The sequence below is a fragment of the Pteropus medius genome, unplaced genomic scaffold (assembly GCF_902729225.1).
Source record: "Pteropus medius unplaced genomic scaffold, Ma_sr-lr_union100, whole genome shotgun sequence".
NCBI lineage: Eukaryota > Metazoa > Chordata > Mammalia > Chiroptera > Pteropodidae > Pteropus > Pteropus medius.
The window spans coordinates 1119909-1142012 of record NW_024351730.1 but is presented as its reverse complement, the minus strand read 5'-3'; the positions used below and the strand labels follow the sequence as shown (position 1 = coordinate 1142012).

Sequence of the window (22104 nt, the reverse complement as noted above, 5' to 3'; positions counted from 1 at the left end):
TCTGTAATAAGTGATTGTTGGAAGTTTGCCAGCTGACTCATGTCTCCGTAGCATAAGAGCTGGATTCATAATCTTAGAACTATAGTCAGCTTTTACTTTGCAGAGAGGGATTTCTTCATCCAAAGAGTAAATACATTTAAAAAAATTTAAAGCCACACACTAAGAGAAAACTGGTTTATTCAGTGCTAAATGTTTTTATGAGAACTAATTTTTAAAAATTCCCTTCTTTCACTCTGTTTAGTCCCAACACAGTGTCTCTTCAGTATAATTTCTGATTTCAGATTCCTTTTGTCAGGAATCTAACAAAAAAAATTTTTTTTCTACAAAAGACACAGTTATCTTAGCCTCCCTAATTCATTATCTGATATCTTTTTATTTCAAATTCAACTTAAATGAAAACCAAATATTGCTCACATGTAAACAATGATGATGACTTGGGACTAAATAGGATTTTCTTCTTTAAAAAGAAATTTTAGCTTAAAATTTTATTTTCTACTCGATATTTCAGGTCCTTATTGTGAGTATTTTTTAATCCCCCCACAATGGTGACTTGAAACCATTTTTGGTCACTGGCTTCTCTGAAAACATAAGAAAAGTTGGGGATCATCTCTCCAGGAAAATACACATGTACAGAACCCCACTCCCGTTTCAGGGGGTTCACAGGTCCCCTCAGCTAACAAGTTAAAACTCTGCTACTCTGCTCAGTGAACTGAGCGCTGCTTTTGGGGATGGAGTAAGGAGAGAGATGGGGACCTGGGCCACATTCCTGCTCTTTTCCTCACTAAAAGAGATTATTTAAAATAAATAAATACAGTGGTCTAAGTTTTATTTTATTTTGAAAAACTGCAGTTCAGGTGCCTAGTTCAAAAAAGAAAGCAACAATAACACCAACTGTGCAAGAGTAATAATGGATCTAAATTTGCAGTGACTTTGCACTCGTAGAGTTAGGTAAATGAACCTTTCAATACCTGGGACATTTTGAACTTAGCTTCTTTTGCTTTGAGTGGTTTTAAAAATTATATTAATGTGAGAAAAAGTTATAGGTCAATGTTCTCTTTTCATTTTCAAAGAACTTTGAAAAGTTTCCATTTGCTGTCATTTTCTGGAAAAGAGATTTGCTTGACATCAGTGGAACAAGTTCATAAGGATGTTCCTGGGTTTTATTAGTATTATTTCCCCAAATCTTAGATGAAAGATATGTCAATATCCACTCAATCTAGTAGAAAATAAAAAAACATTTCCTCGTTGTCTGAGGTGAATGAAAGTGTTTAGATTAAAAGATCTATTTTTAAGAGTTCTATTAACAAGGCAAGGCTTCGTGCTTTGTTCTGTAATTATGTTTAGAAAATCATTTTGTGATCAAATATTAATTTGTTAAGAGACTTGTGTGGCAAGGAGGTAGAGATTTTTATGAAGTAGAAGAATTTACATAGTCAGGACTTCTTTTTTAGGTTAAACTTCAGCAAGATGTCGATGTCAGGCTGTGTTCCATTTTGGATTCCCATTTGTTGTCCTTTTTTGCTTTCACGTGAAAATAATTTGACCCCTCGGTCTTTTATGCCCTTAGCCATGGATATTCCTATTTCCAAACCAGCACATGAACAAATTATCATCCCTAGTTTTACCCATACCTCAAGAAAACAGTTCTGTTTGGTTAATGGGAAAGAAAAAGTTTCCTGTGGAATTAGGTATACTAGGCATTTACTATCTGGAAGCATTTTGTTTGCTTTCAAGACTACATTTAGAAAATAACTTCACTGTCTGCTAATAACGTTCAGTCGTTTGTTTTGGTAAGTAAAGCGCCATCTCTTTCCTCCTGCCTAGTCTTCAGGTGATAATCTAGATCTAAAGAGAGTGAGCTCACAAGTTTCAGTTAGAGTGAATTTATTCCCTAACCCATCCTGAGAATATCAATGCTAACAAGTGTCTTGTGTTTTGTTTTTTTTTCTTTTTTTCCTTCCCTTTCTTTTCTTTTTTCTTTTTTTAAATCAATGTGCTTTTTTCCTATGTGAATAATTATATGTCTAGAAACAGCCATGGAGTGATTTTGCTGTTCTGAGTGGGGGAAAGATTAATAGTGACATTTGGAAGGCAAGTACAATGTCGGCTTTTAGATCATTTAATGTTTTGTCCTTTTTGCATGGCTGTGGCTGTACCTTTTTCTTCTTTGTGACTGTCATGCATTCTGCAGGCGATGGAGTGACGGGGCTTCCTGCCCAGTTCACATACATGTTGCCTTTTTTTGACTTCAAGCTGATTGCCGCAGGTTGCCTGTTGTCTTGTAAGCAGCGGTGCTTGCACTAAGCCAGCATCCAGCAGCCCTTGCATGCCTTTTTCTGCCTATGCTCACGTGCACTCTCTGCCTCAGGCCGGGAGGACTTTTCTGCCCCAGACATTTGAAGCCATGTCATGAGCCCTCCCCCAGTCTTCATTAACAGGCATCTGTTTTCTTCCAGGATTTACATGCAGCCACGGTTAACCCAGACCCCAGTCTAAAAGAGTTTGAAGGAGCAACACTACGCTACGCATCTTTGAAACTCAGGTAGGCATTGAAAGGACTGGCCGTGATGTGTGACTTTGTGCCACCAGTTTGCGATATAATTCTAAGTCTAGTTTTCTGTTTCTTTCTAGAAATGCCCCACATGCTGATGATGACGATTCCTGTAGTATCAACAGTGACCCAGAAGCCAAGGTTTGTAAGAAATATGCTTTCAGCAACCAGGTTACAGTCTTGCATCAAAGTAATGACTATGGATAATGGCCCAGTTTTTACAAACCATCAACCCAGAGCCTCGTATTATTATCCCTCAATCCTCTCTCTTTCCTAAGCTCCCCGACACTTAAAGTAAATCCTTAGGCCAAGACAGGTTTGGGAGGATTTCTGTAGTCACCACAACTCTGCCTGTATCTTGATACATTAGTTCTTTGCATATTGTAATAAGTTAAAATTATCGTTTGATGGGATGGGTTTCAGAAGCCTTTAAAGCCTTGCAGAGCTGAACAGGTGGTACAAGACCCCTCACGCCCATCTTCTCTAGGGCAGCCTCACACTATGTAAGGGAAAACCTCTTGGCCATCCTTGTCATAAACAAAGGTATGATTTATGTTGGAAATTGAGAGTGAACCTTTGCTTTCGGACTTCCGGTGGTGTCCCAGCTGGGCCAGGGTTACAGGCATGCGATCATGCAGTTGCACAGAGCCCTGTGCTGAGAATCAGGACCCCAGGACTGAGGTTTAATGCCATGCAGTTGCCATCTTGAAATTCTTAATTTTATTTTTGACTTTGTGTTTTATTACGTGAAGCCCAGTGGGGCAGTGGAACATATACCAGGGCATTGGAGCGTTGGCTTCTACACAGTCCTGCCTCACCCTGTTTTTCCACATGGCTCTTGGCTTCCTGTTCCCCTGCTCCGTGGCATCCAGGCCCTGCCAGACCTCCCCACCCCCGTCCCCACCCTGCGACTTTGGTAGCCTTCATCCCGGTGGGGGCCTAGGGGTGAGCATGGGGAAAGTTGGTGTTGGGCGTACAAGCTCCATAGTATCTTGGGAAGGGTCAGAGTTGTGGCCTGCCCAGCCAGGCTGATAGCACCAGTGGTGTCCAGAGGGTGACTCAGTGGAGGGTGAGGCCTGCCTACTCTCAATCTAGGTACCTCGCATGTCTTGGCACACAGATGTTGCAAAAAAATTGAGGGACACCTATCTGCTGTGGGTTGGGGCAGGTGAATCCATGAAAAAGGGGGATTCTGGCTCAATTTCCCCACCCCTGGCCAGGGCATGGTACATCTGTCTAGCAGCTGTTGGGAGGGGGAGCTCAGAATGCTGATCTGTGGGGATGGGTAGGGATCCTCCCCACCTGTGCAGGTCTGCACTCACCCTGCAAGTATCCCCATGCCTGAGGGAGCGTGGCATTAAATAGCAGGTTAGAAACACCATAACAAGTCAATAAAGAGAATGCAGAAGAAAGGGAAAAGTTTCATGTTTTAATGCTTTTTACAGCATTTTTTTCCTGCTTTTTGAACAAAGGGCCCTGCATTTTCATTTTGCATATTCATTTTCATTTGCAAATTATGAAGCTGGTTCTATATATTTTTTCTGAGCCCAAGGGAAATCTGACCCTGTGAATAAACCAGCAAATACACTCCCTTAGTACTAGTCATACCATGCAGGTTCAAAACCTTGACTCCTTCGCCAGAAACTGCCATATTTCCATTGGTTCTGTAAGACTCTCGGGGCTCACAGTTGAAATCTCTGCTGCTCCTAGTCAATTCAGCTCGATTCTCAGCACAGCCCGATCGGATGAAGGCCACTCTAGAGCTAGCAGTATTCTGAACAAGGCCTTGGGTTGTGGCTAGCATGCTAGCATTTAAAGATAAATTTTATGGCAAGGAAGGGATGCAATATAACAGGAAGGCGGGTTGTGAATAATTTGCTTTGCTACTAGGTGTTTTACAAGGGCGACCAGCATAGGCTGGAGGAGGAGGGGTGAGCGACAGCAGTATCTTTCTCTGAGGGCTGAGGCAGTGATGATGGGTAAAGCCACCGTGTGAAATTGACAGAGTGGGTGGGGAGGGTGATGCCTGGAGTGGAGATGGAATTGGTACGAGGAATAGGAGCACTGGCTGAAATATTACCTAAGTCAGTGCTTCGTCCCAGTTGCAGTGCTTACTGAATTCTTTATCTGCCATCATTCTGTGGCCAGCATGTCTCCTCCAATACCTATTATGAATTTGTTCGTGTTAGTAAGGAGGCTGAGCTTCGTCATAAGTTACTGACTGAAGTTGTACTTAGTTCTAAACTAAGTACATGTAATATTTACATGTCTGAGAAGACTTTTAAGACTAAAACTTTTTTTTAAAAGCCTTTCTTAAAAGGCTCAGAAAGTATAAGGGAATAATCACTGCATCTGTGTATTTACACTGAGGGTGAAAGGCAGGAATCCATGGAAGGGCAGCCCAGGATCCTGAAGGGACTTCTGCAAAGTACACCTGCTTCACTACCCGCCCATCCTGAATTCTGCAGGTCTCCCATGCTGCAGAAAGTCACCGTCACTGCTGGGGACCCCACGCATGTTGGGAGGGGAAAAGAGCTTCCAGACCCTACTTTGTATGAATCACAATGTGCGTAAGACGAAAGCATCCCAGTTCCTTATGGAATATAATGGGGTTTTTAGTGCTTCATTATAGAATAATTGTAATAATTAATATTTGAGTGCTAACTTTTTGCCAGGCATCATCCTAAAGACTATTTCTATTGACTTTCATTCTCACAAAAATTCAGTGAGCCAAGTATCATTATCTCCACATTGCAGATGAGGAAACAGAGGCATAGAAAATTCAACAGCTAATAAGTTGTAGAGTCAGAATTCGAATCCAGGCCATCTGGCTCCGGGGCCTATGCTCACTAGGCTATCTAGAGAAAAGTCGCACTTGAAGCTTCAGGCTGGTGCCACCAGCAAATAATGTGGTTGGTGTCCTCAACAATATTCCAAATATTTATAGATAAAGAGAAATTTGGATGTTTCCAGTTAGTATTTCATAGCATTACTCTTTAAAAACAAAGGACAGACACCCCAGCAAAACTCATTTCCAGCGAATCAGTGAAGGATTATGATGGTGCAGACTAGCTTTCTGTTCTGACTTGAGGCAGAGATAACTCTGGAAGTGGAAAGGATACAGCTTTTTTCAGACCATCCCTCCGTAGTATAATATCAACTAGTCTTATGATAAAGGTTGGGCCCAGAATAGCAGGAAGCTGGGATTGGAGTAGAGATCATCTGCATCGCTAGTGACCGGCAGGTCTACACACTTTGGAACCACCATGCAGATGGTGGGGTTGACATCCCTTTGAGGAAATTGAGGTGTCTCGCTGTGCTTCTCTTCAGGTTGCGTGGTCACGCCACCCCCTATTGGAAGTGGGCCAAGGAAGCCCTGTGGGGAAAGCCAAGATGTTCTTTCAGCGTTACAACCGTTTCAAAATCCTGTTGCCCTAAAGGCAGTTATTTTTTACAAACTTTGAAGAAGTCAGTGAGTTTAGAAGTGACTTTAATGAAGCCACTCTGGAGGAGCCTCCCTATCACCACCACCCTCTCCTCCCCTCCCATCTGCTCTCTTAGTCACCCCTTGCCTATTTATTGCTGACTAAGGCACCCAAGAACGGACAAATGGCAAGACCAAGGATTTACCAGAGGTTCAAGCTCTGTAGAAGTAAATCCCTTCTTTAGATAATTCTTTACATTCTCCAGGCTTCTGTGGACCAGGGACATGAGTGCCCCCCAAAATAAGCAGAAGTGTCCTTTATATATTAGATATTTAATTTCATGTACTGTGAAATTCTAAAGATAGTCCCTGAGGAATGATTACTAAAAAGATTATTAAAGAAAATGTCTTCCTTACTGCCTTATTTAGCAATTACATGCTAAAAAAATTAAAATCATTTTTAGCCCTTTGGGATGTGGATACTTCCAGATCCTCTCCAGCCACTAGTGGGTCTGGGCATCTTGATAATCATCTGTTCAGTGAAACTTCTAAGTATCAGTGGCAGCATCAGATGGCCACATACACACACACACACACATATTCTCTCTCCTCCCCGCCCCCGCCCCACACAAAGAGCAATGTATTTTTATAACTCTGAAAATGTTTTTCGAGCCTATCTAATTTTTATACAATAAATATTTTATAGTTGATAGCAATATGTGTTTGTGCATAATTCTGAGCTCTTTGTTTTAGTCTTTTATTTTAAAATAAATATAGATTTATAAAAGAGTAGCAAAGATTGAGCTCCCATATACCCTTCACCCAGCTTTCCCTAATAATAATGTCGTATAATGATAGTACAATTGTCAAAACTAAGAAGTTAATATTGATACCATGTTATTAAGTAAACTAAAGACTTAATTCACATTTTCCCATTTTTTCACTAGTATAGTTTTTCTGTTCCAGGATCCAGTCTGGGATACTACATTGTATATAGTGAGCTCTTTAAAAATTATTTCACATATTCCATTCCACAGTTCTCAGATTTGTCATTCTGAATTCCATTATAATATTCCATCTAATTCATAGCACAATAATCTGTTTAGGCATCCAGTGGCCTTAGGAACAATTTCCAGTACTGTAGACCAGAGCTACAACTTTATAAAAATAGGTAACTTTTTTCCTTTTTAATTATTACTATTAAATTATTGCTTGCTAAAACTGATATTACCAGGTCAAAGGCTATCAGTATATGGCTTCTGTCACTTATTGCAAAATTGCTTTTCAGAAAGGCTATGGCAGCATGTAATTTCATCAGTAATAACCTAGAATATACCTCTTTGTCCACAGCCCACTTTACTCTAGGCTTTGTCATCTTTATTTATTCATTTTTGTTTTACTACTACTAGTTTAAAATTTCCCCTTCTTCAATTATCAAGACAGAAGATTTTTTACAAAACTCTGTGTTTCTTGGCTATTTTTTCCTCTTATTTTTCTATGCATTTTTTTAAATAAAAATTTTATTTTGGAGTAATTTTAGGTTTACAGAAAAGTTGCAAGGATAGTACAGAGAGTTCTCCTACCCTTCACCCAGTTTCCCTTTATGTCTTTTCTTACATAACCATAGTATATTTGTCAAAACTAAAATTAACATTGGCACAAAACTTAACTAAATACTTTATTCTGATTTTATGTTTTTCTTCTAACGTCCTTTTTTCTGTTCCAAGATGTTATTCAGGATACCACATTTTTTTGTCCCTATGCGCTTTTAAATTTTAAAATTTATTCATTATTATAACCTTAAATATTTTTCTCTAATCATTTTTTCTCTATTTTGTGTCACTTCCATATGAAGGTGTTTTAAATTTTTCTGTATATTCAACCTTTTGTAGATAATTGCTTCTCGCGCTTCATTTGTCAAGAAGGCAACTCCTTGCCATTTTTGGGTGGTCAGCTAACTTGCATTTCTAAATTCCTGTTATTTTACAGTCTGTTCTCTGTGCTCATCCAATTTTAATCCCTTAAAATTCTAATTTAGCTCTATAACACTTATTTTCTCATAGCATGTGGTACATTGCTGCCCAAATACTTGCTTAGGCTGGTCAAAACTAAAATAAAATTTTATAGTTAATTGTAGAAAATGTAATGCTTTGGAAAATATGTACTAGTTTCTTACAGTTCTTTCCCATCCTTTGTGTCACTCTGCTTGGACTTCTGTAAAGGAGATGTTCTGCCACCTTGTGGACAATGTTGAAAATTACATCTTTAAAGAAATTTGCAAAAGCTACATTTTGTTTGGAATCATTGAATTTCTTGTAGCTGAAGGTGATGCTAGAGATGATCTAACAGGCTTCTTTTATAGGTGAAAAAAAGTAAGTCCCAGAAAATGTGAGGTAAAAACTTCTAGGGTTACACAATTAGTAGTGGAGATGGCATTCGAAAGTGGGTGTCCTGGGCCTCTGACATCCCCTCCCTCCCCCATCCCACTGTCTTCTTTCAGTGAATAACAAATCATTTCAGGATATTTGTGAGGAGAGGTTTTTAGAACTGCATTTAGAACACTGGTTTGTGAAATCTGTAATACAGGAACTGGATAAGGAAAATTATATTATCCCAAGCATTAAATTTTCTGGGTTTCAGCTTCCTTGTCTGTAAAATAGATGTGTCATCATCTCAGAAGTCACTTATGGTCTGAGAAATTTTAAGATTCAAAATGGAATGTAGTAATTCTGATCTGTGGCATCTGGAGATAAAATAGTACACCCCGATCCGTTGTGAAATCTGGAGAAGGAAATGAGTAATTTGCTCTAGAGTACTCTCCAGGACTAGAGACAGGCTGCTGGCTTTCTCTGCTGAACACAGTCTGCCTGTGCCCTGTGCACAGGTACTTACATGCAATTTTCCTGCAAACACAAGTCTTCACTTTTATTTCTTCCATATTATAGTTAAAAAACAGATGCTCTGAATAGGTTAAGAAATTCATTTTATCGCACAGCTAGTAACTGGTGGAAGGCTCAAACTGAGATGCATCTGACTCAAGACCAAGAAAGTGTTGTGACCCATTCATTCCCAGTCATTGCTTCCCTAAGCTGAGTACTTAGGTGGAGGTAGCAGAGATGTTGGAGGCAGGCATGGTGAGGGAACGGGAGTGTCACTGCTCCATGACAGATGCTCCCTTTCTTTTCACTGTCACCCGGATTCATGTGGCCCAGTCCTTTGCAGTTGCTTTCACACTTTCCTTCACATGTTGGCAAATTCAGCTGTGCTGGGGCAGGACGAGGGAACTGCATTTCTGCTAAGCTCTCAGATGATGCTGATGCCGCTGTTCTACAGGCAAAAACTTAAGTAGCAACACTTACAAGTTTGAAACCGATCACCGAGGGATCATTTTCGTGTATCTTCTGTGGGGAAGTAGACATAGTCTTTCTTCACAAACCTTCCAGTTCTTTTATGGCCAACTTGCAACCAGTCCTCAGCTGCTCACAGATTTTTTTATTCAAACACCGGATTTTGTGAAGGCTTCATTTGTCTCCTTACTCTATTGTTATAATCTGCCCCAGATGGAGAGAAAGGGGAAGGAGATGATACAAATCAGTCAATTAGGTTTGGTAGAGGAACTTTCTGAAATGAATGGTGAGTGAATATGAGATTCTGATGTTCATCCGTGAGCTCTATCTGTACCCTCCCTTGGTTCCTACTAGCATAGATTTTCATGAAGTAATTAGCGGCTGGCTACTGACTAGATTAGCACTAATAGATAAACAGGAAGTGGGTAGGGAGTATATTTTCTCATTCAGATTTATTTCTGGTCTGTGTAGCAAATTCATTATCATTACTTAGTATTTATATGGGATTTTTTTGTCTGCATGTAGTTCTTATAATTAATTTTTATTCATGTGGCACGGGTTTTTGTTTTTTCAGAAATCCTAATCTGTCTGAGAGGTTTGGGTTTGATTTGATTTCTGTTTTAGATTTGTGAATTACATCAAAAACATTTATTGAATGCCTAAGGCTAAAGGAGAGGCTATGTGCTATTATGGTTAAGAGCATGGACTCTGGACCCAGACTGCATGGGTTCAAAGCCATATGTGCCAAGTGCTTAGAACTGTCCCTGGCACATAATGAGCATTCTTTATGCATTAGCCATTATTATTATTCCTATTACAAAGAAGAATAGATGTGTCCCTATTTCAAGGGGCAGGCAGCAAACAGGCAAATTCAGTGCAGTGTGCTAAATGCTGAGCTATTGTGTCGTGAATGGAGGCTATGCCAGGGGTGGCTCATGTGGTTTCCCAAAAAAGGATGATGCTTAAGCTAATGAGTGTACTTGCATTGCAACAGAATTTAGTGATTCTCACCCTTTCTGTAAATGTAAGTGCAGATGATTTAAAAATAATTGTATATGTAATTTTGTGTTCATTTTCAGCAAATTCTTTTAGGAACAGATCCATTAAGATAAGGCCTATCCTTATTTGTCCAGTACTGCAGGTAACATTGTTTTTGTTACCTAATCCTATGTACTATGTAACAAGCCACACCAAAACTTGGTAGATTAAAACAGACATTTATTTTACACACAATTTTGTGGAATTTGAGAGGGGTTCAGGAGTGCAGTTCTTTTCTGGTCCACTGGGAGAACCCAGGTCTTCCAAGATAGCTTCTTCACTCCTGCGATGGGCTGCTCAGGGCTTCTTGGCCTCTCTGTCTCACCCTCAAGGGCCTCTCCAAGTGACTTGAGATTCTCACAGTGGCGGTCTCTGGGTAGGCAGGTGTACTTCCCAAGTGGTGTTTGGCTTGTAAGGAGCAGGAATTTGAGGCCGCCAGGTGAGACAAGGCTGTTTCTAGAAATGGCACCACATGACTTTGGCCATATTCCTTTGTTCAGAGAGCTCACAGCCCAGACCAGGGGTGGAAACAGGGCGCCATCTCTCGACGGAGAGTGGCAGGGTCACTTTGCAGAGATCACATAGGATAGGAGGCTTTCTTGTGGCTATCTTTGGGACATACAGTCTGCGACAAATGTCATTCATTCCAACACTTAAATCACTCAACGAAAATGCCCTTAGGGAAGGGCATGATTATTAACACTGTCGAATCAAGAAACAGAGGTGCAGAGCCAGTGATGAACATACCAAGCCTTGGAAGAACGCATGGCTTTTAGGTTGACATTCACCAAGAGAAGATAAGGACCATCTCATCCAAGCCTTTGGAGAAGTGGAATAAGCACAGAGAGGTAGTGTGATCTGCCTAAGAATGCACAGCTGTTCTCAGAAGAGCAGGGCCTAAAGCCAGGTGTCCTGACCCCGCTCCAGCATGGTTTTCCACTGAGCAGAGCGGATGCTCTCGGCTCTTGAGCTGTTGGCCTTGGATGCTCATTTTCTCCTAGCTCAGAGGACAGGTTTTATGTTTGTAAAACTGTTTCCCTCCCTTTATTTGCCCACACAGCTAGACATAATGCTGTACTCCTGGTAGAACCCTGGCTTCCTTTCCCTTATTAACTTCTGGTCACTAAACTTGCCTGAGTGAGCAGTCAAGGAATTAGCAGCCATATGAGCCCTAGGGACTTGAAGGGTGCTGTTGGAATGAGATGCATTGTTACCCAGATGTTGACAGCTGCGCCTTGTGGTGGCAGATGCTGGAAAGGCTGATTAAGGAAAGGCGGGCTTCCCTCTTCTCCTGAAGGAAGACAGCAGAGAACAGGTGAGGTGACAGGCAGTAGCCAGCAGCAGTGGCGGAGATGGGCATCCTGAGGATGCCGGAGCAGCAGGTCTGTGAACATGGCTCGGTGGGATGCTAGCAGAGAATTCTAGGCCATCAATAGTCACAGGACAGAGCGGCCTCAGGCAATGGTAGCAGCATTGCACTCATGTAGCGGGGCTGGGTCCTCCAGGAAGGGCCAGCTGGTCAAGACCTGAGGATCCTGAAGCTGGCATGCCAAGGCTGCCTGGAAAATTGCCAACAGATGTTAGGCCTTGTTCTCTTGGGGCTGTTGACCGAGAAGTTAATACCAGCACCAGTACTGAGGTTGTAATACAAACATGTCTTATTTATTTGCAGTTAATAAAATTTATAGAGAAATTATGGTTCCTCCTACAGCCCTATTAGAATAATTCCAATGCTGAGCCATTTTAGGTAACCCACGCCATCCCTTCACTGCTAGGACTCCTATTTAAAATCTTATCAAAGAGTGAAGCCACAAAGATCTGAACCTGAGTTCTTCCTCTGCTTCTGGCTCTGCTGCTTATAGGAAAATCATTTTGGTAGTCAGGCTCCAATAGTTTTAGTCTCTAAACTGATACCTAGAGTGACAGCTCTCGACAGTTGTAATGAACTCATCCAACCTTTAATATGGCATTTATTTATTCAACGGCTATTACATGCAGGTTGGTTTGAGGTCAATCAGAGTGGGGAGGGGAACAAAAGAAAATAATACAGCAGAGAAAATGGTAATGTCATTTAAGAATGACAGTTACAATGTTACTAGAATTAAAGAAGGAAAAGATAACTTGCAACTGTACATGGGATTTCACTTGCTTCATGTTGAAGACAGTGTTTGAGATCAGTTCACTAAGCAATAACACATTAATAATTTTAATTGACAACCAAAGTGTCAATGGACGAATGGATTAAAATGTTCAGTACCACACGTCTTCCTTCCACAGTGCCCATAGTTGAACCCAGGCTGGCCTCAGCCTCCAGAGACCTGGTCGAAAGATTTGGGCTTTCATCATCAGGGTCTCTATACTAGTTTTAAAAAAATTCCAAAGTTCTATGTAAATATTAATTGACTTCAAAGTTGTCCCATTTCGCAGGAAACTGTTGCTTGTCTGCTTGCCCCGTACATTGGTCTGCTACTTCTCCCCAGTGTTTGCAGTGATTTTTAGAGGGTAACAATGATGATCAAAAAGGAAAGTTGCAGCGTCCTTGGCCTGCTGCCTCCTACAGCGTGGGGGCACTCAATGTCAGAGTAAGACTACTGATAAATGATGTAGCACCGATAAGACATTTTCCCAAAAACCTTTTTTAAAAAATTTATTAAAAAGTTAACATGGCGAGGGAGAGGGGATTGACACAGGAAGCTGAGAGCTTTCCCGGTGGCCCACAGTACCTTTTGGCATTGCATTACGTGTGGAGCACCTTCCCATTCCTCTAGAGTTCTTTGTGGACCTCTTTCTGTGAAAGATAGAAAGTCTGCAGAGAGACGCAGGGTGGCAATGCTGAATAACTATTTGACAGGGTGCTGATGTGCTTTTGAAGCTAATCCCCTTTCCCACCAGAGTAAGCTGTGTAAAATTAAGATAATGTGGCCTGGCTAGCACTGGGCACACTACATTATTAATAAGTGAAAATATTCTGAAGACATAAAAATTATTATTTCGTGTCCTCTTTTATGCGCTCAAATGTGAACTGCTGTCCTCTCCTTCAAGCTGTAAAGGCTCTTCCCAAAGCAATTTTTAAAATGGTGTGGTTGAGGCTCTAATGCATTGTCATGGAATAATTTCACAGACATTGCATTTTGCAGACAGAATCATCACCTAGATACAGGATAAACCTAGCAACTCTGGTTTAATCATCTTTGTTGAAACAGGAACAGCGGACAAATTGGGGACAGCGAACTCAACATACTGTTTTTAAAGCTCTGCCCCAGGGATAAGAGCCCACAGGCCCCTTGGTAGAGGATTCCATGTTTTAAAATCTCTTTTCCTGAAGAAGTTCACTATTAATGCTCTCCAGATTCTCCTCATAATTCTGAGGCCCCATCTCTTGCTTGATACCCTATGTAGAAGGAAAACTTTTGATTGGCATCTGCCCACACTCATTCATAGACTTCAAGATACCCTTTTCACAGCAGCCGACATAGAATCTTTAGTGTAAATCAGCCATGTGACCAGTGAACTTGCCTTCGGTCTTTTTCCAAGACTCCTGTAAGGGAAAACTGCAATACCATTCACACTTTCGGGGAGTAAGAATGGTTTCCCAGTGGTGAAGACATCTGCTGCTCTTCTGCAGGAATAGAAGTGGCATCCCACTAGCCTGGCTTCTTGGCCTGGGCGTGCACAGGCTATTTACTCAAGCTCGGAGAAGAGTATGGGCTGTGAATCTGATGCTTACTGCCGTAGACCAGGCTTTTGTTGGCATTCGAGTGTCTCCAGCAGCAGAAGTTCCCTTTTGTGTAAAATGTCACTGTCTCACCAGGAGAAATTTCTGTGTTTACTGTTAGACCATGATTATTTCAGTTGCTCTGTGGTGACTCTGAGCTGTCCTTGGGTTGGGACTGCTGGGAGGTATTGTGATTGGGAGTGTGACTAGGGGGGGTTGACAGGTACCCTAGTTGGACATGTCCAGTGTCAGGTTTAAGAAGTCCCTCTTCCACCCTCACCCTTCATAAAAGAGCCACCATTTCACATTATGTAAGAAACAGTCTTTTGTGGAAGCTTTTGAATTTTTTTGAATAGTTCAACAAAACCCTGTGTTCTAAACTTGTCCCTTATTGCTTAGATGAGTGCAGGAATGGTCCAAATCGTACTCTCCAAAGGCTCAGCGGGCCTGCTCTGTGTCCAGAGAGTCCCGTCTAATGAGCAGGTCTTTGTAGCACAAGCATCTCCATGGCCTGAAGCTCAGCGTCAGGGTTGAGATGGAGAGACATCATGATTATGAATTGTCTAGATTCCACTGGCACCTAGAGAAGAAATTAGCACAAAGCTCTGCTTGGAGATTCAGTTCTAGGGCAGGACTCTGGATCCAGCTGGGTGCCCAGAGTATCGGTCAGGAAGCAACTGGAAAGCCCAGATAAAGGACTGCAAACATAGCAAGGGCTCAGGTCGCTTCTTGGTCCAGGTGTCTCCAGACCCTGGAATGTAGGCTCCAGTCCGTAAGCCTGTGTCAAAGCCCTACCTATAAATGAGAAGCCAAATAAGGGTTGTATTGGGCACTAGGCAGAAATTAGCCCCCCAGAAGGACAGGCCCTTGGGTCTTACATAATACCTGATCCTGCCACCCCCAATTACTAGCTAAATGGATATTTTTATATGCTTTATATCATTAAGCATGGCCTAGATCAGGATTCGTTGATAATTTAGAGCTAATTAAAATAATAGCTCACACACTGAATACTTACCACATACCATTCTAAGCACATTAGATGTATGATACCATTTGTTGCACCCGATGTTTCTTAGGACATAAATACTGCCATTGTCTCCATTTTACAGGTTAGAAAACTGAGCCACAGGGCAGGTCAGCCGTTGCTCTGTATCACTCAGGAATTGAGTGGAGATCTGGGACTCAAACCTGGACACTCTGGCTTCAGACTCCAGGTTATGTGCATTTTGCTAAAGTAAAAATGGCTGTGCCAGGCTCCCTGCCAGGGTTGGCACACACCCTCTTGAATCCTCACCAGCAGCTGCAAAGGCAGGGTTGTCCCTCCAAGGATGTCAAAACTGAGGACACAGCCAGGACTCCCAACCAGATCAGGTCCACTCTTGCCACCATACCTTGGTCTGTCTCCATTTAACACTAAAGTTATTGAGCACGAAGTTCGTTTTGGGCCCTCTTTTTGGGAGTGGGCCTTCAGGGGTCCACAGAACAGGCTGGTCTCAGAGAGCCTCCTTTAGATTGAGCGTTCCTGTTTATAGAACAACCGCTGTAGAACAAAGAATAGCGGGATCAAGACTAGGCTTAGGAGCCAGCTGGCCCTCAGTTGTGCCACTTTGCTGAACTTTACTGAGCTTGTTTCTTCTTCTGTAAAATCAAGATAATAATCTACCTTGAGGATTAAACCTCGGTTGAAACTCTAACTGCCATTTATTTACCGTGTGACATTGACATTCAGCTAAGTTCTCTGAACCTCAGTTTCTAGATTATAAAATGACAAATGTAGTTCAGACTTTGTAGGGTTTGGGGAACGTGTGCTATATGCTGTACATATAGCATGTAGTATTTGGAAAGTGATCCATAAATGTCAGCACCCTCCTTCATGCTTTCTTTGCCAAATCCAGAATTTTAATTTTATATGTAAAATACTAAACATCGAGTAAGCACAAGGTAAATGGTCACTGCTAGTAAGGTGATGATGATGGTATGTGAAGATGTCTAATGTGATATGCCTGCAAGTTTGTATTTAAATATGAACATATACATTTGAAACATTGGGCTACATCTCTTGGTTGAATCCACCTCTGTTCATCTTTTCCATTGATAAAAATAGGCCTCATAATGCCAGCATGGACAGGAAATGACTAATACAATTAACTGTTTACGTGCTAAATCACAACCTGGAGGCCTGTCTCTCTGTCACACTAGCGATGAATCTCTGAGAATCATTGCCATTATGATGTTGAAGTGGGCTCCTCTCCTTGTGTTTTTTGCTCATCAGCCTTCAGTGGACTGGTGATTAAAAACAGGAGTAGATTTCTTCCAGAGAACTAAGCTTCTTGTTAGCCAACCCAAGCATCCAGTCAGACTTAACGTTTCTCTCTGTAAATTAGTAAATTGACATTCTGGATTTTATTTTTATTTTTTATTTATTTTTATTTATTTTTAATTTTATTTTTAAATGTATATAAATTGCTTATAACATGGTGACGAGTCACCCTCCTCAGCAGATTAATGAGAGTCATTGTGGACCAGGCATTATAAATGATTTGTCATTGCCATGGAGCACTGGCCTTTCTTTAGCGGCAGAAAGCCTTTTGTGTAAGAGAAAGAGCAGGACTCTGGCTGCCCCTTGGCCCCTCCCACAGGTCGTCCCTGAACCTGACAATGCTAGGCCATATCAGAACACAGCAGTGCATGTGGAGAGAGCACTGGCATCAGCTGATTGCAATTGTAGTTCCTCTGTTTCCATGGAGACTCCTTACCTTCCGTTATCTGTTGCCAGGTGTTGGCGGTTGGGGTGGGAGGGAGGAGGGGAGGAAGAAAGGGAGATGGCTCCCCCAGTGGACAGTGGGCACAAGGGCACCCAGAGCTCTTCTGAGCAAGTTGGTGCCTATGGTGCAGGCTTCCTCCCATACACCTCTGAGAAGTCTCAGGATCAGCTGGAAGCACTGGACCTTGATCTGGGGGGAATCTGAAGTCCTCATTCCCTGTTCCAGGGAGATTTCATTCTCCTCAATGTGCTCCTGGCCTTGAATTCTCTGGGGCCACTTTAGAATGCAACCAGGCCTCTGGCTTCAGCCTGGTGTAGCTGCGAGTTCAGGTTGGTGGGTGGAAGTGTGACTATGTGCACTGAATTTCTGGGGAGGGGTTGTAGGTCCTCTCTGAGTTCCCCCGGCACAGAGTGAGGTATGCCTGCCTCTCTCTCTCTGTCTCTCGCCCAGGAAAACCGGCACCATTGCCACCCCTAGGCGGCAGCATGGCATGGCGATAGCGATTTTTCAGTTCCACCACATGCCAGCTGGTTACTTTAAGTTTATGCACCGCTGTATTAGTCTACTTGGTCAGACATAACAAATACTGGGAAATTTATTTTCTCAGTTCTGGAGGCTAGAAGTCCAAGATCAAGGTGTTGGCAGGTTTGGTTTTTCCTATGGCCTCTTTCCTTGGTGTGTCCTCACTTGGCCTTTCTCTATATGCACAACCTCCTGGTGTCTGTTCCTCTTCTTATGAAGACTCCACTGCTATTGGATTAGGCCCTCCTTATGTGCTCATCTAATCCTCATTACCTCTTTAAAGGCCCTATCTCTAAATACAGCCACGTTGGGGGTTAGGGCTACAATATATGAATTCTGAAGGGACACAGGCCATAACATCTACTTCATATATTGCCATATGGGTTAAGTTGATTGTATACGACATGTGAAAGAATTTGGTGTGCGCGCGCACACACACACTTGCCCCAGCAGCAGTCGGGAGAGCAGGCAGGCGAGGAGATGGCTGTCCTAGATAATGCCTTGTTTATAATCAGCCTGGAGTGCCTGGCACATTGTGAGCGTTACACGGATGTTACCAATTATTATGACTATGCTCTTTGTAGAAGAACCTGTCAGCATAGAATGTTAGCATTCTACTTTTCCAGTAGGGTTATCTTGCTCTGAAAAAATAGAAAAGGGAAATTTTAAGTAAATGGCACTAGTGGGCTCAGGGCCCCAAAGGGCCAGGCATCTTGTTTTCTGCCTGAATGCTTACCATGTTGCAGGCAGTCAGAGTTTGGGGGTGGGTGCAGCAGGAGCAGCTGAGGTGCTCATTGGAGGTAGTATAGGAATGCGCCCTGGGTCTTCCCTATCTGCTGAGGTCATTGCCACTCTGAATAATTAATCAGGCTGATTTGCTACTTCAGCCGGATGGAGAACTGGGTCAGGCTCCACTCTAGAGTCCCCAGGCACCTCTCTGACAGAGCCCACCGAGATGCTGGATTTGGAAAGCATTTTAGTGTTTCAAAGAAATGCAGTAGCAAATACAGCCTAAATTTCAGTCTGTGTTCGTGATAACAATGATCTACCCCCCTCCATGTAATGACCACAAACCCAGTTCACTAAGGACTTCCTCATTATGGAGGTGATGTCCAAGGAGGGTATTTTGAACCTTGAAAAGCCCATGCGTGTTTAGAACAGACTCTGTGAAAGTCATTTGAAGTCATAGCCTTTGCTTACTAGCTGCTTTATTTCTTAGCAAAATCCAGGCAGTCAAAAGACCTGCCTCTGGGCAGAAATCAGGTCTGTCATGTCTCTAATGCATAAAGTAACCGGGAAATGAAAGGGCAGAGGGCTGTTCTTAAAACTTAGGGAAACATGCTAGAACACAGGTTTTCAAATATCATGAATGTACCTGAAATAGCTATGTTATTCTGGCCACCAGTATGAAATTAAAAAAGGGTACTCTCACTCATCATATATGGGTTGTATGATTATTAAATAGATCCTTCTACATAGTCACATATAACAAGAATACATGTTGTGGGGTTTTTTCCCACCTGATCCTAAGTACATATGAAAGGTCTCCACAGAGCAGCTCTCCGTAACTCGAGCAGCAGCCAGGATCGCTATGTCCTTAGGATCTAGGTGAGGCAGACTTCAACCCTAGTCCCACGTCCTGAGGAAGTCCATGGGTCGTCCCCAAAGTTCTATCCTTTTTTGTGGGGGACATACACTTCTCTTGGGTTGACTTCCTGTTCTCCACTCTGAGACGTTTGCCTGTTGCTTTTTCTCTGTCAAGAATCTCCCCCGGGAGGATACGCCCTTCTCCTTAATTCCCCCAGTGACGTTAACCATCTCTTTGTAACAGGCTTCTGATGGAGCATTAAGGGTGATGTCAAGGGTCTTTCATTGCGTCCAAAACAGTTCCTGGTTTTTAAAACTGGGTACTGGACTCTTCATCTTTACAAGTCATTCAGACACACCTGCCCTCCAGAGGTTGTGCTTCCCCAGAAGCTGTGCAGCCTTTTCTCACCGCCCCCTCACTTCCCTTTCTTACTCATCTTTTCTCTTTTCCCCTAAATTTCTGATCGTGTGACCATTTTCCCCATTTGCTTCTCACGAAAGAACTCTGATGCCAACTAGTAAGCATCTTCTACCCCAGTCCATGTACCTGAGTGGATGTCTTGATAAGTGAGTTTTCTGGTATCTAACCTCCTTGGAATTAATTCTTTTAAAGTACTTCGTAGTCTCAGAGCCTTTGGAAAGCTGTTGGAAACACTAGACCCTCTTCCCGTATAGGCAAACACACACACAATTTTGGATATATTTTCAGGACATATAGAACTTCCTGGAGCCCATTCACGCATCTCCCAGGTCCTCAGAAGGCCCCTTATCTCTTCCTGCCCCAGCTACCCTAGGTGTATCCTTAGTGACACTTGATCACTAGTTGGAAAAACAAAACAGGATTGACGGGCTGCCTGTTGGCAGCACTCACCAATCCTGACACATTTTGCAGGGATCAGGTATCTTGAGAAAATCACGGCCAGCTTTTTTCAACCATCCTCTTTGGGCTAGGCCTTATCAATGTACTTAGCATAAGCTATCCCACTAATCATGCCAGTACCCTGGGAGGTCCATACCATTATCCTCACTGCAACAGATGAGGAAACTGAGGCTCTCCAAGGTTGAGTAACTTGACTCTGATCATACCACCAAGAAGTGGCCAACCTGGGCTTTGATCCCAGGTCAGTGACTTGGGAAGCTGGGCTGTCAGCCACTACTATTCCTGCTGTGCGCCACCCCCCAGCCCCCCACATACCATTGTCCTTTACTCATCTTGGTTCATGTTGATGGAGCTATGTGACCTTTGCTGTGGCAGCCAAATGAATATGCCATTACAGTTTTTTGAAATACTACTCAGAGCAGAAGATTTGTTCTGTTGGGTTTTTCGATGTGTCTCCAGTACGTGGCATATAGTAGGTATCAGTATTTGTTAAATGAATGAATCCATCCATCCTTCAAGGCTCAGCTCAATACCGCATTCTTCAGGAAGCTGTCCATAACTCACTTTCTGTGAGTTAAAAAACTCCTTCCATGCGCTCCCAACATGCATGTGTGCCTTTTTCCCCTTATTTCACCTTGTCGTGTTATAGATCCCCACTTTGTGCCTACTCCATTATAAGCTGCGCCAGAGTAAACCTCTGCCTGACTCATCTCTCTGTGTCTCCAGGAACTAATAGGTACTCAATAAATGTTTATTGACTTGAATACACAGTTGTTATTGTGCTGCAAGATAATTAGGCTTAAGTGGTAAGTAATCCCTATAAATGGGTGTTAATTAGGATTATGTTTGTAATGCTAGACCAAACTGTAGTTTTTATCAGTGAAAAAAGTTTTTTAATATCGGTAGTTTAGTGTTGCTGTCGATTTTAGCAACACTCTTGATGACATTTGTGTCATCCCTCAATAGTTATAAAGCATTATATAGTTACAATTCATGGACATTAGCTCTCATTTAAGCACCATCTGTGATGCTGTGCACCAAGGCTGGCTCACCTGGATAGAGGTGAGGCTCATACCCTACTCTCCCATAGCTTCAGTTCCCTTGTCTCTCCCCTCCCACACCCCACTTTATGGTCCAGGGATGAGGCCCCCTAGTTTTCTGCCAGCATGCGCTTGTTTTGCTTGCCCTCCTTAAAGCTCTGGGGAAGGAAAAACTAAAGGCCCATGGGAAAACAAATAATGAAATGAGACAGTATCCTCAAGCCAGAGAAAGAGAAGAAAGTGAACATTTGCTGGGGGCCAGCCACTTTACCTTCCTCACTTTCTTTGGGTATTCTGGAAGCTCTGTGAGCCTAGTAGTATAATCACCCTTCAACTGAGTAAACTTAGATTCACGGAGGCTGAGCACCCGCCGACGGGTATATAAGAGTTTGAACCCAGGACCATCTGTCCGTAGAAACCAAGGCTCTGCACTGTGTTCTTTCTACACATGTTGTAGGAACAGGTTCTCTCCAGGCAGACATCTCTATTAAAATACGACTCAAAGAAATAGAAGTTGCAAACTTCTATTGTTGTGTGTTTCCAGCTAAGACATGACAACTTGATTCCAATGTGGGAGAAGAAAGAACAGATGGGAGAGAAGGAAGCCTCAGGCCAAGAACTCTGTCCCTTCTAATCCAGCCATGACCCTGGTCCCACTCTATGCTCATAATAAGTAATGACAGCAATAGGAGCAGCAGCAAACTCATTTATCCCAGGTGATCCTCACAACACATGATAGGCTGTTGTGAGGCTGGTATTTTTAGTATCTGCATTTTATGATGAGGAAATTAAGGCACAGAGAGGTTAGCAAACTTGCCCAAGAACACAAATCGTAAGTTGGCAGTCCTGGTATATGAACCCAGATTTTACCTTCAGAACCAGTCTTAGGAACAGCATAACTTGGGTAAGGGAAAGGGGCCATCTGTCCACAGCAGTGGTTCTCAAAATGTGGTCCCCAGACCAACAACTTCAGCATCACTTGGGAGCTGGTTAGAAATGCAGATTCTTGGACCCTACCCTGACTTACTGAAATAGAAACTGGGGATGGGCCCAGTTTTCTGTGTTTCACCAAAGACTTCTGGGTGCTGCGTTCACACCTACCACGATCCACAGTATCCCCTCCACGTGCTAACTTTGGCTGAAATCGGTTAAACTAGAGAAGTCTTTAAAATCCATACATAGAAAAGAGTTAACATTTATCAATAATAATAAACATTTTGAATTCTTACTAT

The 22104-nt window shown here is 42.5% G+C and overlaps 1 protein-coding gene across 22 annotated transcripts in view; it reads left to right on the top strand.

Annotated features, from left to right (window-relative positions):
* APBB2 (amyloid beta precursor protein binding family B member 2) overlaps nt 1-22104 on the top strand; it is a 336396-nt gene that overhangs the window by 241136 nt on the left and 73156 nt on the right. For 16 of the 22 annotated variants that reach the window (XM_039845051.1, XM_039845045.1, XM_039845042.1 and 13 more), the window contains 3 exons: nt 2029-2091; nt 2457-2542; nt 2632-2692. In XM_039845051.1, coding sequence (XP_039700985.1) covers nt 2029-2091; nt 2457-2542; nt 2632-2692 — 210 coding nt within the window. The remainder of the gene's footprint in view (nt 1-2028; nt 2092-2456; nt 2543-2631; nt 2693-22104) is intronic. The other 6 variants (XM_039845061.1, XM_039845059.1, XM_039845058.1 and 3 more) reach the window with 1 other exon arrangement.